Source organism: Mustela nivalis (genome assembly GCF_964662115.1).
Source record: "Mustela nivalis genome assembly, chromosome: 3".
Lineage (NCBI taxonomy): Eukaryota > Metazoa > Chordata > Mammalia > Carnivora > Mustelidae > Mustela > Mustela nivalis.
Window position 1 is genome coordinate 115,894,831 of NC_139022.1, and position 13,683 is coordinate 115,908,513.

At 42.2% G+C, this 13,683-nt stretch overlaps 1 protein-coding gene across 1 annotated transcript in view; it reads right to left on the reverse strand.

Moving 5' to 3' along the window:
* Positions 1-9,708, reverse strand: part of LMNB1 (lamin B1) — a 52,301-nt gene extending 42,593 nt beyond the window's left edge. The window contains exon 1 of the mRNA XM_082723289.1: positions 8,634-9,708. Coding sequence (XP_082579415.1) covers positions 8,634-8,992 — 359 coding nt within the window. The 5' untranslated portion in view covers positions 8,993-9,708. The remainder of the gene's footprint in view (positions 1-8,633) is intronic.
* Between the last annotated feature and the right edge of the window lie 3,975 nt (positions 9,709-13,683).

The window sequence follows — 13,683 nt, forward strand, 5'->3', positions numbered from 1 at the left end:
ACTGACATGTAAAGTAGTGGTCCATGAAAAAAGATTACATATCAGTATTTATCAAGAACTATTTTGTTAAAGAAAAAAGAACCTTTTTTATTAGTAATATGGATATTAAGAGAAAAACTTAAGCACTTTTTTATGGAACCAGGGGCAATTTTAATTTTCTTCTTGCTGTTCACCTTTCTTTTCTAATTTTCCATAACAAACATAATAATTTTTGTGTAATAAAAAAGCTCATTTTACTCTAGGGCTAATAATACATTATATGTTAATAAAAAAAATTTTTTTTAATTTTTTAAAAAGCTCATTTTTTAAATTTCCCCAAATAGAACAGCCATTACACAATCCCCTTGCCAAAGAGCTACAGTGAAAAAAAGAAGTTAAAAATCCTGATTAGAAAACTTCCTTAGATCCCAACATCAGTTAGGCTTCCATCACTCACTCAATGCCTCAGTCTCAATCAATCTCACTATGTGTGAATGAAAGAGACCTACACTTATGATATAAAATTCTAAAGGTCTCTAATTCAGACATACCAGAGGTGATGCCATCTATACAAATTAAAGGACAGATATTAACAGACTGTGCAAAGGGGGTAAAAAAGAAATCAGCAGCATATTATAATGCTTTATTTTTCATTCCATGTTTACCTTCTTAAATGTGGGTACACTACAAGATTACCCAGTTAAAGGGATTAAACCTAGGGATTAAATTCCAACAACTCCAAAAGATATCTTGCTCTACCATACCAAACATCCTTTGAAAGCATAGGAAGAAAGTGTTATGACAGTTTAATTACTTGGGATTTGCCTCCTAGACTTTAACACCAATTCTAGGGGCTTCACCCTTCCATTTATTCCCCTGAAAATTAACTTTAACATGCAGGTTTATAGCTCTTGTATTAAGGTCAGGGTGTTACTGTCAATTTGTTTCTACCAGAACAAAATAAGGACATAAACAAAAGACAAGTAAAAAATAAAGGTTTCTATTTTCCAACTAATCATCCTATATACAAAGAAAATTCCCTAAAGCAGATTAGCATTTAGTACATTAGGTGTGAAAACTGAACAAGAATGTTAAAATAAGCCTGCAGTGTTGTTTACCTTATAACATTTCCTAAATTTCATTCTATTGGTGACTAAAATACATAGAAAGCCAAGAAAGTAAGTATATACATGTACTAAGTCTAAATATATAGTAAATTCCAACACCCCTCCCCACTAGGAAAGTAATAGGAAAAATTATTTTACCATATTTACATTTCAGTACTCTTTAAAACTGCTAAAATTTCAGCAATTTTCCTTGCTAAAATATTAGCAATACTTTATCCAAATACTGCTGGATAAAATTCATCATTATGACACAAATAAATACTACGCTAAATAATGGTCTAAGTTTCTCATTTCTTCCTGAGATTCAGAAAACTACTACTCACTCCTAATCATAATTATACAGATGAGGAAATGCAGACTTAAAGAATTTAAGTACCTGCCCTAAGTCACAAAAAATAAGAAGCTGCAACTTATGCAGTACTCCTGATACTACCTATCTCATACTATTGTGATTGACAGTGTCCCAAATACATTTGTTAGCAGCACATAAGTACCAGTATGCACTTTTAAATGAAAACACATGAATCCAAATTTCCCACTAGAAGTTTCCTTACTAATATAACAAAGCAAAATCAAAAGAATGTTATTTTCCCCCAAAGGAATATACAAATAGGTTTAATCCCTCAACTGCAAATCCATCTTCCTCAAAGCAATGGTGCTTGGGAATGGAGACAGTCTACAAATCTTCAGGTATATGAATACCATGCAGAAATACAATCAACAATATATTCTTTGGACAAAAAACAAACTCCCATTTTCACTTAATTATATTTAAAAAGAAGCATTATTTGTTTTGAAAAGGCAAGAAATTATGCTTTAAATCATTAGATTTTGTACATTATTGCAAAGATTAATTTGAAAACACTGGCTTTGAGGCCTAATATCTATAAAACCCTAAACTTTTTAATAAGACAGTCTTTTCAGAATTTTTTTAAACAAAGGGACAGTAAAACTGGCTCAGCATCTTAAACAATCCTACAGCATCCACTATATATGTTATATACCAACGCGCTCCCATCACCACTTTTCTAATTCATAATTCTCAAAAAGAGAAACTTACCTGAGAGTTAATTTTGCACCTTTCCAAGCTTTAAAATCTACCACAAAACAAACAAGGAATAAAAGACAACTTCTAGAACCTGATGAATCCAGTGAACTTAATAAAAAGAAGTCAATTTGAAAACTCAGATCTAGAGCCTGGGTGGCTCAATCAGTTGAGCATCCAGCTTTTGGTTTTGGCTGAGGTAATGATTTCAGGGTCATGGGATCAAGCTCACTCCCTCACTCCTATTCTGTCCCTCCCACCACTCCCACTCATGTGCTCTCCCTCTAAAATACATAAATAAATAATATCTTTTTAAAAAACAAATAAAAACACAAATCCATATTCTCCTTTATGCACTTTCAGAATTTCTAAAACCAAATATTTTCATTAATTCATTTGGTGACAAAATCTGACCTAAATGGACATGAGGCTATTTTTAGTTGTCTTTCTCTACTTACTATAACTATTAATATCTTTCCTTGCAGAAATATCTGTTTCACAATGGAACACCACCCCCCAAGCCCCACTGGGGGTATCCTAATAGTACATGCACATTATCTTCTTAAAATGGAAAGTGTTTTTACTTTCAGAACACACCTAGCCATAGGATTTTACATAAAAAACTGTGGATCCATATCACTGGGGGGAAAAAAAAATGCATCCACAAAATTAGTTACTAAACAACTGACAAACTAACTTAATTCTCTTATATCTAGCTTCCCTGTATAGTTAATACTGAAATTCTGAAATGTTAATCTTCCCCTTTTGTGTTGACTGATGACACTCATCATCATTCTTAGAAATCGATCCCCAAAAATGTTTCCAATCCATATAAGTTTGGACTGACTCAGAGTACCTATATCTTAGATCTGAGATGTTTTTCTGTGAGAGACCAAGTGTATAGAAGCTACTGTCAAAAGTATTGACAAAAGAAGTATTATCAAAATCTCTCCAGCAGGACCAAGCATCTTCATAAATTCTTCTGTCTCTGAGGTATGCTGTCTGCTGAGGAACCAAAAAGGGACAAAGTAATTTTAGAATCTAATATTTTTTTAAGATTTTATTTATTTATTTGAGAGAGAAAGGGCAAGAGTGCAAGAGAGCATGAAAGGGGGGTGGGGTGCAGAGAGACGGACAAGCAGACTTCCCACTGAGCAGGAAGCCCAAGGTGGGGCTCAATCCCAGGACCCTGGGATCATGACCTGAGCCCAAAGCAGACATTTAACCTAATGAGCCACCCTGGCACTCCTGGAATCTATAATTTCCTTAATCCACCTACATGATACACTAATTACAAAGACTCTAAATAAATTAAAACAGGGTGCCTGGGTGGTTCAGTGGGTTGGGCCTCTGCCTTAGGTTGGGTCAGGAGCTCAGGGTCCTGGGATCAAGCCCCACATCAGGCTCTCTGCTCAGTGGAAGGCCTACTTCCCCCTCTCTCTCTGCCTGCCTGTCTGCCTGCTTATGATCTCTGTCTGTCAAATAAATAAATAAAAATCTCTAAAAAAAAAAAAAATAAAAAAAAAAAAAATTATTCTCAAATAAAAGAGCTAAATGGACCCAAAAGATGAAAAATTTCTTCTTTTCATCTTATAAATTATACTTCAATTATTAGTCAAAAGAAATTATTTCTAAGATTCCTATATAGGCATTAGCCACCTCACTACACCCTAATAAAAAGGCATGTCCCATTAAAAAAAGTATGTCCCATACAAAAACCTGTAGCATCAAAATGAATTAGGAAGGGATCATCAGCAGACATTCCAAAAAATTTCTAGAAGATGAAAAGTATATAAAAGTACATATCACAAAACATACACAGAAGGACTACAGGAGAAAGTGAGGGAGACTCAAAATGGGGCCATTAACTCATGGAACAGCTTTGCACCTGATCCCCACCAGCTTATCTTACCCTAACTGCAGGCTTTCCAACAAGTTAACCAAGGGAACAGCCCATTCATACATAAAGGTCCTAATCTGTCCTTGTATTAGAAAAGGGAGGGAAGGGGGCTCCTGGGTGGCTCAGCAGGTTGGGCCTCTGCCTTAGGTTGGGTCAGGATCTCAGGGTCCTGGGATCGAGCCCCACATCGGTCTCTCTGCTCCTTGGGGAGCCTGCTTCCCTTCCTCTATCTCTGCCTGCCTCTCTGCCTATGATCGCTGTCTGTCAAATAAATAAATAAATAATTTGAAAAAAAGAAAAAGAAAAGGGAGCAAAGGAGCAACCTAAACAACAAAAGCAGTAATGCTCAACCATTCATTTGTAGGTGCTGACATCCAAGGATCATGTACTTGAAAAAAAATCACTTGCAAATAAATAAATAAATAAATAATAACCAAAAAAAAGAAACAAATGACCAAGGAGGGAAAAAGAGATAATCCAGTGAACAGAAAAGAATTTTAGAAAGAAAATCCTACGTATCATCCTCAGACAGAATAAAGAAAATAATACATCCTAACACAGAAACAAAGTGAGCAAAAGAAAATACCTGTACAAAAAAATTTCTTGGAATTAAAAGTATGACTTCAGCCTTTACAATGTCACTATTGAGCTAGAGAAGAGTCAAAGTAATTTCCCAGAATGAAAAAAAAATTATGAGCAGCAGTGTTCAACATCCCCACCAGAGAACAAAGAAAATAGAGCACAGAAAGGTATGGAATAAAGTAAGTTTCCCAGAGCTAAATAAAGATTAAAACTTTAAATAGAAAAAAAACACTGACAAAAGAAAGAATGCATAATAGAAATACCCATTCCTAGTCTCACCACCATGCAATTTCAGAAAATTAGGATAAAAGAAAATTCCAAAGCTTACACAGAGAAAAAGCAAAAGCAATTACCAAAAGAAAATAATTGTGACTGGCATCAGATAGAGATTACAACACTAGATGCTAGAAGACAATGGAGCAATATGGTAATTCCCAAGTTCTGTGGAAAAAATGTTGAACCAGTATTCTATACCTAACCCAACTATCAATCAAGCATGAAACGAAAAAAGCTACTTTCAGACAAACAGGACTCAGGAAATTAACATCTTGACAACTTTTCTGAATAAATTTCTTAAGGATGTTGTCCAACAAAATGAGGGAAGACACTAAGGAAAGGAAGATATGTGATCTAGGGGGAAACTGGGTTTAAATCAGGTTGATTCCTAGGATGTCAGCTGCACAGCATGTCTTAAGAGCCAAAAGCTTCAGGGGAATAAAGAATAGTTATGTAAAAGATATTGTAATTACTATCTTTTAAAAGTCTTCTTTAGTCAACAAGAAAAATAAAAGACCATTTATGGACAAAACTGTACCCAAAAAACCAGGGTTAGGGCACTAGGGTGGCTCAGTCAGTTAAGTGTCTGACTTGTGCTCAGATCCTGATTCCAAGCTCGAACACTCAGTGGGGAGTCTGGCTGTCCCTCTGCCACTCCCCTCCACACCCTCATGCATGAGTGCTCTCTCTCCAATACACAAATAAAATCTTTAAAAACAATTTTTTTTAATATCAGAGTTGAAACCTCAAATGAAGTAAAATGTGGCATGTTTTGAACAACTGATGGAATGTTAGAAAAGAAAATGAATCTGATGTGGAAAAAAGGAATATATGTACAGATTTTTTTAAATGTACTTTTAATCCCAGCATGCTAAAGGATATCTCAGAAGATATTTTCAAACCCTAAGCAGGCCTTCCTTAACCATACCAACCCTTCACCTCCTTTACTTTTTAAAAAATATTTATTTATTTTAGAGAGAGAGTTCACATGCACATGTTAAGAGGAGGAGCAGAGGGAGAGGGAGAGACCCAAGCAGACTCTTCGCGGAACAGCACTAGATCTCACCACCAGATCACAGGACCCAAAATCAAGGTTCAGACACTTAACCTAACTTAACCTTAACCTGCCTTATTTCTATTCCTCTAACATCTGTTACTACCTAATATCATACCACAAACATTATTTTATTGATTCTAACATATGTATTCTTCACTTTTTAATTCTGCTGAAACTAGCATACATCTCACAATCCATATACAGCATTTTTTCCTCTTTAACTGACAAACAGAAACACATCACTGTGCAAGTTTAAGGCATAAAGCATGATGGTCTGATTTACAAATACCATTTAATGATGAACACAACAGGTTCAACTAACATCCATCTTCTCATATAGATACAAAAGAGAAAAAGGGAAAAAGATTCTCCCTGTGATGAGAACCATTAGGATTTAGCCTCTTAACTTTCATATATATTGTATGGCATGATGACCTCATGCATCATGTTATACATTACATATCTAGTACTAATTTATCTCATAACTAAGTGTATGTTTTGACTCTCTTCCTCCATTCCTTCCTCCCCCTTCATACAATACCATTTTATAACTATAGTCGGCCAGGTAACAGTCTTGTTACCATGTGAAAAACAATTAGTAGTTAACTTTTTTTTATTTTTAGATTTTACTTATTTATTTGACAGTCAGAGATAACAAGTAGGCAGAGAAGCAGGCAGAGAGAGGAGGAAGCAGGCTCCCCGCCGAGCAGAGAGCCTGATGCGGGGCTTGATCCCAGGACCCTGGGATCATGACCTGAGCCACCCAGGCACCCCAGTAGTTAACCTTTGAAAAGATTATAAAAGCATCAGCACCAAAATGCTTCAGATTAGATGAAACAGGATCTTTATCCATTTGCTGGTTATCTCCCAGCTGTAGTCAGCAAAATAAGGTCAGTAATTTATTTATTTAAAATGTATTTAAAAATCTCTGTAGTCTCTGCACATAGAACAGTGACTGGCACATAACAGATAGTTAATCTGTCACATTTTAACATCTCTGAAATAGGAATGGGTCCAACAGAATGGATCCTACACAGCTGGTTCTAATGTTTTTTCCTTAGTGGTACATACAGTCATGGCAAGTCATTACAAGCAATGGCATCTAGGATTTGAAGAAACTCCGTAACAAAAAAACTACAAAAAATTGGGACAGTACAAAAGAAAAATGGACAGTGGTGTGACTGAAATGACCCATTTCAAAAGAGAACTCCAAAGGTTGGTAAATCCAAGAAATAGAAAAGCATATCATTGAGTTATGAAACTAAACATCCAAGTAAATAAAAACAAAAAGAGCTAAACACAATTGCCTCCTGGAAAAAGCAGAATGTCACACGTCTTTCACTATAAGCCAGGCTACAGTTATTTTTTTTTATCAAATGCACTTAGTTTTTATGAACTATTTTTCATATATTAATAAAGTGGGGAAGTAAAGATGCACACATACAAAATCACAGAGAATGAGACAGGGACATTCACACAGATACAGACAGAAAGACATTCACAGGCATAGTCAAAGTCAAGAGTCAAGCATCTCCAGAAATTTCAAGGGACAATAGAGGATGAAGACCATGACTTCTGGGAACAAATTTAGCAAATATCTAAAACATGACATCAACACTAGTTTCGTACTTATTACAATTATGCCATTTTGCTCATCGGAAAGTCAAGGTAGGCTCAGCAAAGCCTTACAAGTTTATCCTTGGGCCCCGGACAGCTTTAGGTGTAATAATTACAAACTCAACCTCTCCACACTTCACTTTCACCTGCCCTGGCTTGTCATTAATGACAATGACAGACGCGGAGGCTGAAAAGGTATCTCCAGTACCACAAAGAACTGACTACATTAAAGGGGTGCAAAAACTCGGGGAGGAGACTGCTGCTGGAGGGTGGGCAGTCCGCGGATAAGAGAACGGTGGCCATGACATGCAAAAACCGAGCTTCCGTCGTCGGATCCACAAAAGAGCACCCAAAAGGGACCCGCGCCTGATTTCGTAGAAAGAAAAGACACTGTTCCCCCAAAGAAAGCTAAAGAGCTTAAAAGCCCAACTGGCCCTGGGCGGGCAGAGGCGCGCAGTTCAGACCCCGCCCAAGACAGGCGTAAAACGATTGCAAAATGTCACGGGGCCCAGACTGAGCGCGCCAAAGCGGGACCCACCCCCGGGAGACCGGGACGCCGGAGGCAGGTCCCTCCCCTTCCTCTCTCCGCCCGCGCAGAGCTCATTCATTCTTGAGGCGGGCAGCCCATCTTCCCCGGCCGGCTCTCCCGGCCCCGCAAACCCACCAGCGGCTTTGTCTCCGGCCCGGCCGGAAACCGGAGCGCGCACTCGAGCGCGCGCCGAGACGCCGCCACCCCGCACCTGGGGCCCGCCGGGCAGCCCCGCCGGAGAACCCTTCCAGATCTCGGGCGCAAGGCCCCAAGCCGGCCGCTCCTCCTTGGCGGCCTCAGGTGTGCGCTTCGCCCGGTCCTGCTCGGTAGCCGGGAGAAGAAAATGTGCATCCTGGTCGCGCCGTCGCTACCATTCGAGGCCCCTTTGAGACCCCTGTCCCCGTTAAGAAACAGTCGATCCTCCTTCCGAAGGGCGTAGGCACCAGGCCAGGCTCTCCCGCCCCCGAGCGGCGCCCCCCGCCCCTTTTGTGAGCCAACGCGGCCGCCAGGCGGGCACTCACTTGAGGACTAGCTGGTCGTGCTCGGCTTTGAACTTGCCCAGCTCGATCTGCAGCTTGGCGCGCTCGCGGGCCGTGTCGTCGAGTGCGCGTCGCGCGTCGGCCAGCTCGGTCTCGTACAGAGCCTTGAGGCCGGTGAGCTCGCGGCCGCGCACCTCCTCCCGCTCCGTCACCTGCAGCTGCAGCGCGCTGTTCTCCGTCTCCAGGCTGCGCACCTTGTCGATGTACACGGCCAGCCTGTCGTTGAGCTCGCGCAGCTCCTCCTTCTCCTGCAGCCGCGACAGCCGCGTGGGGCTCAGCGGCGTAGCGGGGGCGCTGGCGCGGCTGCCCGACCGCGGCGGCACGGGGGTCGCGGTCGCCATGGCGGGCGGCGGGGCGACTGGCGGGCGGAGCAGAGCGGAGAGGGCTGCAGAGGGCGAAGCGGGGACCGAAGTCACAAGCCGACGACCCGCGCCCGCGGAGAAGGCGGCGTGGGAAGGGAGAAGCACCTGGGTTGGCGGGAGCCGGGTTACAGCACAAAGGGCAAAGGGAGAAGACTGCCAATCAACCGTAAAATGCCCTTTGTAAGAAAATGCGCACACACTCACACACACACTCGGGAAGATTCGGGGCGAGGGTGACCAGGAAGGCCGAGCAGGGTCCGCGCGCCGCCGCCGCCGCCGAGTCTCCCGCCCGCCGCACTTTGTTTCCTCTCAGGCGGCGCGGAGCGGCGGGGTGGGGGGGGGGCGAAGGGGGGGAGGGAGGAGGGCGGCGGGGGGCGGAGGTGGCGCGAGCAGTGGCGTTGCGCGCTCCAACATGGCCGGCGCCTCCCGGCACTTCCACGTGACTGTCACCGGCCAATAGGGAGCCCGCGGCGCGGTCCGGGGCTCGGGGGCCGGGCCTGTAAATTCAAAATCGGGGCCTCGGGCAACCGTCGGCCTGGCGCGCAGGGCTGGGCGTGGCTGGGGAAGGGCTGAGGGAGGCGGAGTGGGGCGCCTGGGACTGCTCGCCTGGCTGTCCAGGGCCCAGCGTTGGCCGGACCTTCCCGCCACCCCGCGAGGACCCCCGGAGGGGCCGGGCTTGCGGGTGGCGGGAAGAAGCCCCGAGGTTTTCCGGGGCGGGTCCGCGCCTCCGCCCCCACCCAGCGGTTCAGGGAAATTCAAACGTAAACGGCCATAACAGCCACACGCAAAGCTCCTAGAGGCCAGCACGACCGCGGACGTTGTAATCTTATACCCGCCCGGCGGAGAGGGCTCGGAAGCCGACCGGAGGCCTGACCGCTGTGCAGTTACGTAATGGGCTCTGGTGTCCGAGGTTCAAAACCCGCTGCGTGCCGGTGCCAAATGCAAACCTTTATTTTTCTCTCGGAGGGAAAACGGTGTATGCCAACACCTCCTCGCTGTCAAACTGACGTATGCCTGCGTGTCTTGAAGCGACCGAGCCCGCAGAAAAGCCAGAAACCCTGACTTGGGAGTCGCAAGTGACATTAACGTGTAAAGGAACCCGTACAAGCGGCTAATTGTTTTGCTGCACTAAAAACCAATGCATCAAAAACTTGTGTAAATTTAAGTAGAAATGACTTCTTAAGAAAAAAAAAAGTGATCCTTCAAATGTAACTGACAACGAAGGCTAGTACAATATCCGTTATCGCTTTGAAAAGTTTTCGCTCTCAGGCTGACGTTTGCTGGAATTTACTGTGCCCTGCCCCGGGCTTTTCGTGGGTTATGCCTACATGCGGCCGCTTTGAGGTGGGGGGAACTGTATCTTTTGCCTTTGAGAATTCACCCATTTAATAGACGGATTTCCTTAAGGCTGCCTGGGAGGGGCAGGATAGCATTTGAACCCAGTTTCATTTTGACTCCAGAGCTTCGCCCTTAAACTATAATCTAGGCCACCTCACAACCTAGTAGGAGCCCATCTGTAGAGTAATGACAGGTTAGCTACCTTAATAATGGTAGTAATGAAGACCAGAATGTTCTTTAAATATTAATCAAGTCATGTACATAAGAATTAGTGAAGGGCACCAGGCTGCGTATCACCCTGGGGCGATATCTGGGCACCCGGACTGAAGATGATCGCCTTATTAATGCTTCTCTTTTCTGCCCTGTTATCTAAAATACCACGCTGAGAGTTGAAGTTGGTGTTTGCTGAAAAGGAAATATTCAGACAATTTTAATAACTTTAAGGTCTTGAAAAGCCAAATTAGTGGTGAAGGAATGAGACCTAAGGAAGGTGAGTGCTGATCCGAGGTGATGGAATCCAGCCTTTCTGCTACAGAGTTTGGTTTTCACACCATACTCCCGTCTGCCTCAGCCTTTTAAAAAAATATTTTGAATTCTTAAGTATTTTCTTTCCACTTTTGAAGTGTTCGAACTGGATGTGAAGTGATTTCGGGCATTATCTGTGTTACTCTCGCACCCATGAAGCTTTCTCTTGATAGAATCCCTCAATTTCAGATTATGTGTAGAAGACTCAGGTTATGTGCTCTTATCTGAAACGACAAAGACACTGGAGTCAAACAGTTGAAGATTTGCTACTGTTAGCTGTGTGACTAATGGAAGTTATTCCTTGGTTTCCTCAGAGGAAAATGGATTCCTACCTTGCAGGGGGGCTTGTAAAGATTAAATTTTAAATATATAATCTAGGATGAGTAGTAATTCTTTTTTTTTTTTTAAGATTTTATTTATTTGACAGAGAGAGTACCAGTGGTGAGCAGAGGGAGAGGGAGAAGCAGAGTCCCTGCTGAGCAGGGAACCAGGTGCAAGGCTCCATCCCAGGACTCTGAGATCATGACCTAAGCCCAAAGCAGATGTTTCACTGACTGAGCCACCCAGACACCTCTAGTAATTCTTCCTAGCAGTAATTCTGTCTCCAATCAAAAGCAATTTTTAAAAATGGGAGGAAAAATAGAAAATCTTTTAGCCAGACTAAACATACACTTCCCTTATTCCCTTGGCTATTCCCATGCCTAGCCCTGTACCCGAAGTATTTTCCCTCTATTCTTTCATAATAAGTTTGTCCAGCCCTCTTCATTTAAATAAGCCCTATAGGGGCCCTTGGGTGGCTCAGTCCTTAAATATCTGCCTTCGGCTCAGGTCATGATACCAGGGTCCTGGGAATGAGCCCCACATCTGGGTCCCTGCTCAGCAGGAAGCCTGCTTCTCCCACTCCCCCTGCTTGTGTTCCTTCTCTCACTGTCTCTCTGTCAAATACATAACTAAATCTTAAAAAAAAAAAAAATTTAAATAACTAAGTCCTGTAATCCCATCACTGCCAACGATTTCCCCAATTAATTAGAAGAGAGGTAACAAATAGTATGTAAGTTTGGTGATAGTGCTTCTTCATTTATAAGGGCAATCATGATTTCAAATGTGCTGCCCTATTTTTCCTTTAAACCTTCCCTTTCTTGTCAAAGCACATGTTCTGATTATTGGTTGGGCTGTGTGTGTGTGCGCGCGCACGTGCGTGTGCGTGTATATATATATATATATATATATACATACACACACACAAATATGTGTATATATATATCCACCAAGACTCAACTTGCCGGGACATTGTTTCCCTCTTCAGTACTCCTCCCACAGCACAAAGCTACTTCATGACCTAGAGACAACTTATTGGACATTTGCCCTACTTTCTGTATATCGTTTGGATCTGAGACAGCACAATACAAGATACCTATCATACCTGGCAGAGGGGCCCAGACTAGGATGGGGATAGGGAGGCAGGAAGAAAGGAAGGAGATATGGAAATCTTACAGTAACCCAATTTGTGTGGGGAGAGAGGAGTGAGATCTGAGCATACAGTGCAAACAAATGGGCTATCTAGGGCTGAAGTACAAGGGCTTCACTTAGGGCTGCTAAGTGGTATCTCCTTAATATATGATTGCTAACTAAATGCAAGAAGAAATAATACATGGTCTTCTACTAAGGCCACAGTGTTTCTGCTTAATACACTTTGCAAAGTTAATACTATTTCCAGTTATCATGAAAGCATAACAATAAATCATGTTTCAGAAGGTTGAAATATCCAGCATCCTTTCAAATTAATTTTTATTTTTGTGTTTTAAAAAGAGCATAAGAGTTTTAAAGGTGTCTTTATCATCTTCAAAAGCATCATTCTCTGGCTAAAATTAACAAGTCAGGAAATGACAGATGCTGGCGAGGATGTGGAGAAAGGGGAACCTTCCTACACTGTTGGTGGGAATGCAAGCTGGTGCAACCACTCTAGAAAACAGTATGGAGGTTCCTCAAAATGTTGAAAATAGAACTACCCTATGACCCAGCAATTGCACTACTGGATATTTACCCTAAAGATACAAACATAGTGATCCGAAGGGGCACGTGCACCCGAATGTTTATAGCAGCAATGTCTACAATAGCCAAACTATGGAAAGAATCTAGATGTCCATCAACAGATGAATGGATAAAGAAGATGTGGTATATATACACAATGGAATACTATGCAGCCATCAAAAGAAATGAAATCTTGCCATTTGTGGTGATATGGATGGAACTAGAGGGTATCATGCTTCGCAAAGTAAGTCAATTGGAAAAAGACAACTATCATATGATCTCCCTGATATGAGGAAGTGGAGATGCAACATGGGGGGTTAAGGGGGTAAGAGAAGAATAAATGAAACAAGATGGGATTGGGAGGGAGACAAACCTTAAGTGACTCTTAATCTCACAAAACAAACTGAGGGTTGCTGGGGGGAGGGTGGTTGGGAGAGGGGGGTAGGGTTATGGACATTGGGGAGGGTATGTCCTGGGGTGGGTGCTGTGAAGTGTGTAAACCTGGCGATTCACAGACCTGCACCCCGGGGATAAAAATATATGTTTATAAAAAATAAATAATTTTTTTTAAAGCATCATTCTCTTAGCAAAGCTGCATGAAATTTATATACTGCTCCAAGTTGTTCTCTAAACTATTAAGATCTGGATATTTGATAAAAGTAGAATTGGCAGAGTTCTTTTAACCCAATGATTCTGTCTTAGTGATAACTTAAGATTTAGTTAAAAGGAGAAACCAATTTGCATTCTTGCATTTCAGTTTTATTTCATGCCAAAAT